This window comes from Cotesia typhae, unplaced genomic scaffold, assembly GCF_013202065.1.
Source record: "Cotesia typhae breed Kobodo isofemale line unplaced genomic scaffold, CoteBio_Ctyphae scaffold_13, whole genome shotgun sequence".
In the NCBI taxonomy this organism is placed as follows: Eukaryota; Metazoa; Arthropoda; class Insecta; order Hymenoptera; family Braconidae; genus Cotesia; species Cotesia typhae.
This window is the reverse complement of record NW_027423774.1, coordinates 4,967,794-4,972,363: the sequence shown is the minus strand read 5'-3', so window position 1 is coordinate 4,972,363 and position 4,570 is coordinate 4,967,794. Positions and strand designations below refer to the sequence as shown.

General features: G+C 23.9%; 1 protein-coding gene and 1 non-coding gene across 2 annotated transcripts; one reads left to right on the top strand and one right to left on the bottom strand.

Moving 5' to 3' along the window:
- The first annotated feature begins 1,403 nt into the window (after nt 1-1,403).
- On the top strand, nt 1,404-3,260 carry LOC141535138 (MD-2-related lipid-recognition protein). The gene is made up of 4 exons (XM_074254951.1): nt 1,404-1,596; nt 1,655-1,777; nt 2,589-2,758; nt 3,077-3,260. The coding sequence occupies exons 1-4, from the start codon at nt 1,419-1,421 to the stop codon at nt 3,158-3,160; spliced, it is 555 nt and encodes a 184-aa protein (XP_074111052.1). The 5' UTR covers nt 1,404-1,418; the 3' UTR covers nt 3,161-3,260.
- Nucleotides 3,261-3,383: 123 nt separating this feature from the next.
- Nucleotides 3,384-3,465, bottom strand: Trnas-cga (transfer RNA serine (anticodon CGA)). Its single transcript has one exon. It is a non-coding gene; the product is annotated as a tRNA-Ser (tRNA).
- Between the last annotated feature and the right edge of the window lie 1,105 nt (nt 3,466-4,570).

Below are 4,570 nucleotides of genomic sequence, written 5' to 3'. Positions count from 1 at the left end.
ATTTATTGTTAATTATTGTATTTAATAAACTTCTTACATTGTTTTAAAAAAAAAAAAAAAAAAAAAAAAACAATTTTCACAAAACAATAGTTCATTTTATTCAATTTATAAATATAATTTTATGCGCGTGATGTATGTCTACTTACACGACGATATGTCACGACCTTTGATTCTTAATGGCTCAATCGCGTTTTTTTAATTTTTATCTCTGCTATTTATTTTAAATATATATTTCCGAGAAAATCAGCTTTACTTAAAATAAATAATTTGAAAAAAAAATTGTTTTATAAAATAAAAAAAATCCTATTTGACGTTATATTTTCGGCGAAGATACCGCGTGACAGTTGGACCAGTTTTAACAGGAAATACATAATTTAACAATTGCGTCCAATTATTTTTCTAGCGGTCTCTCTACGTTAACCGAGTCTTTGATTGACCGATATAAGGCTGCTCTTGAATACTTTTGGTGATTCACCGTCTACTCTTTATTTTATTATTTTTATTTCTTTCTTCCGTAGTATATAAATTATTCAATAGTAATTACTAACAAAAAAAAAATAATAATAAACATAGCACGCAAATTTTTTATTCAAAAGTTTGTTTAAAATATTTTATTAAAAATTAGGAATTATTTACAAGTGAGGTTCATCATTTTAATTTTCATTTTTTGAACGAAATTTTATTTTGAAAATTGTGATATATATATATATTTTTTTTTTAACACATAAAAAAGGAACAAAAAAAAAAGTTATCACTATTTTAACAAATTTTCAGAAAATTAATAAAATTGTGATATTTAACTTTTTTTTTAAATTGTTCGTTTTTTTATCTATTTTTCAAAAAAAAAAAATATAAAAAATCATAAAAAAAAAAATAGAATAGAAATTTTATCCAAAAATATGAAAGCCAAAATTTTTTCATATTTTTGAAGACAAAAAAGCTATCGAAATCTTTATTTTTTTCTTTCATGACATTTTTTATCATAAATTCGCCATAAAAACAAGCAAAAAAAATAAATAAAATTTTAATTTTTTTAACTAGATATGGCCAAAAATAAAGTGGACCCACTTGTAAATAATTACCAAAATTTTTTATTAGAATTTTTAATTAAAAATTTTGTATTAAAATTTTTTTGACTTAATTTCACCAATTTTTTTTCAAATATATAACTTATAAAATAAAATTTAATAAAAACCACATAAATTTGCGTAATCAAACTCTAAAAGACACGTGCACACACACACACACACACACACATACGTAATTACAATAAAGATATGTATAATAATCCGAGATGAGTCAACTAAAGTTTAGTAAAACGATCCTATCTCAATTAACCTACGCCCCGTTTTAGATACTCCATGCTTGCCCTATCTTACAATAATAAAAATAATAATAATAATAAATAGTACATATATATGTCTAAGACTCGGAGCTTGAGTTTAAGCTCAGCGAACATCTCATCTCATTCACTTCGATCCGAGCCGTCAAGACGTCAAGACATTATGAAGTACTACGCCTTATTTCTTCTCTTTGGATTTGTCGGATATTCTGTGTCCGAAGTTATTCAATTCCGAAATTGCGATTATCCTGAAGGTAATTCTAGACTCTACGACTAAATATAAGCAATAATAATAATCTCTACTTATTTCAGGGACTAAGTTGAACTGTACGGTGCATGAAGTTAGAGTGAACCCTTGCGCTGAAGCTAGTCAGGAAAAGCCATGTCGTTTACAACGGGGAGAAGATGCTAGTATTGCGTTTGATTACACTGCAGGTATGTAATGATTTAATTTTTGTAAAAGTGTTGAAGATCATACTATTTTTTAGTATAAAATTTTAAAAGAAGAATATGTTTTTTAAAAGCGAAAATTTCAGTTTCTGATTGTAGAATTTTTGAGAGTTCATTTTAACTCTAAATTGATAAAAAAATTTTTTTTTATTAAGAATTTTTGTTCTTGATAAAAAAAAATGGATTTTTTTGTCTGAAGAAATGGTCAAATTATTAAAATTAAAACAAATTAATTAAATTAAATTAATTGTAGACTTTAATAAATTCTTAACTCAAAAAATGATTTTCTGAATATAATTTATATTCTTCTTTAAAGTAGAAAATTTTCCGTAGATAATTGTCGAAAATTTTTAAAAATTAAAATTCTAAATTGAAAAAAAATTATTTCTATTAAGAATTTTTGTTCTTGATAAAAAAAATGTACTTTTTTGTTTGAAGAAATGATTAAATTATTAAAATAGAAACAAATATTGATATTATTCATTCAAAAAATTAAATTAATTGTTGACTTTAAAAAATTGTGAATTCAAAAAATTATTTTCTGAACCTAATTTTATATTCTTCTTTAGGATAAAAAATTTTTCATTGATTTTAAGGTCTAATTTTTGAAAATCTCAAATCAAATAAAATTTTTAAATAAAATTATTGTTCTGAATTTTAATAATAATTTATCTGACTGATTATATGTAAATAGTAGACGTTAATGACCTAGACGTAAAAAAACGACTTTAAATAAATAAATAATGTAATTTTGAAATTTTGCTAAAATGTAAATATTTTGAACTGATTTTTTCAGACTTTGAAGGCAGCACTTTGGAAAGTCGCGCTTACTGGGCTAGTCAGGTGATCGATCTTCCCTTTGTCGGGATGGAAACGAACGCCTGCGCGAAAACAGTTTGTCCCGTTCAACCAGGACAAAAGCAAACTTATGATATTAAAATTCCCATCATGAAATCATACCCCGCTGTAAGTAACTTTGTAAATAATTAAGCGTTTTAATATCGATATATATTATAAATAAAATTGAATGTATAATCGAATTTAGATAACATACATTTGAAAGAGCGCTGGCCTCTCAATTGATAAATAGTCATCAGTCGCTATTCTTCACGAGTAACTCTCGTTATTAATAGCTCATAGATATTGTTGTTTTGTTTAAAAAGAAAATTGCCAATACAATTTTTTAATTAACGTATTGCCAGTGCGCCTTTTTCAATTTTCAATAATTACTTTCTTTATACTCACTCAGTTTGTTATCGGTTTTGCCTTTTTTTTTTTTTTCAGAGAACCTATGACGTTAAATGGAGGATGTGGAATGTTCAAAACCAGGAGTGCTGCTTTATCTTCGCAATAAAACTGCAAAAATAAATAAAATAATTTACATTTATTTGTACAAGTATTTTTAAAAATACTTTATTATTCTGTCAATGTCTTGATTGATTAAAATAAAATTATTTAGTACCTTCAATTTGTTTTTGTTATTTGTAAAAAGTTAAGAAGAAATTTTTTTATATTTATTTTATTTTTATAACAATAATAGTAATAATAAAAATTAATTTTTTAATAAAGAAGAAAAAAAAACAAAAATAAACGCTGCGGACAGGATTCGAACCTGTGCGGGCATAGCCCATTGGATTTCGAGTCCAACTCCTTAACCACTCGGACACCGCAGCAGACTCGAGTTGTCGTGAAAAAGAGACGTACTTGTTATGCTTTGCGCATTAATATTTTATGATAATAAATTTAATTGATGTTGATTATTAATTTAATTACTAAATTTAATATAAACTTAACAAATAATTGAATTTTTAATTTATTTTAATAAAACATATTTTTTTTAAAAAATATTAAATAAAATTGTTTGATACACGGTACGAACAAAATTACACGGGATATCATCCTAGATTATATTGAGTGAAAAAAAATTTCAGATAGTAACCAGTATAATCTAGATATCACACAGTATAATCCAGATTATAATGAGTATAATCTAGATATCATACAGTATAATCTGGATTATACTAGCTATTATCTGAAAAAAAATTTTCACTCCAGATATCACTGAGTATAATCAGGGATGACATTCAGTGTCATCTTGTTCTTTCCGTGTAGAAATAAAAAAGTTTTTTATTAAAAATTGTATAATTTTAATTATTGGCTGCGCATGCGCAAATGTAATTTTATAATACGCACTAGCAAACAGTGCCCTCTACTTTTTTTTATGATTCAATAAACAATTTTATTTCTAATTTTATAAAAAAAATAAAGTACTAATTAACAAAATAAAATTACCATTAGATTTTTGCTATGTTAATAATTAAATATTGAAAAATTCAAAGTTTTTATCGATCAGGAAATAAATAAAAATAAATAAACAAATTACGAAGTGAGAGTGACATTTCAAAATGGCGAAGCGCTAACTGTATTTAAAAATAGTATAGTAAATTATATAAATATCATTTCTTGAAATAAAAATTCAAGTTTTAAAGATTTTTAAATTTATTACCTGAATGATTAATTAATTAAAAAAAAAAAAAATTCAATAATTTATAGAAAACAAAATGAAAATTAAGTTGGCCGACATTTAAACTTTTTTAGAATTTTTTTTATTATTAAAATTATTTTAAAAAAATTCCATAAGTAAAAAATTTGAAAAACTATACGTGCATTTTTTAAAAATATTTTTTTTATTGTTAATTCAATTAATAAAAAAATAAAAATAAAAATTTTTCGCTGTCGGCTAATTTGAGTTTCATAAAGCGAAACTTAAAAAATTAC

Coding starts and splice junctions, on each gene's coding strand:
- LOC141535138 (XM_074254951.1), top strand. CDS start 1,419: ATGTCTAAGACTCGGAGCTTGAGTTTAAGCTCAGCGAACATCTCATCT. Junction 1,597..1,654: donor AAATTGCGATTATCCTGAAG/GTAATTCTAGAC, acceptor TACTTATTTCAG/GGACTAAGTTGAACTGTACG. Junction 1,778..2,588: donor TGCGTTTGATTACACTGCAG/GTATGTAATGAT, acceptor TGATTTTTTCAG/ACTTTGAAGGCAGCACTTTG.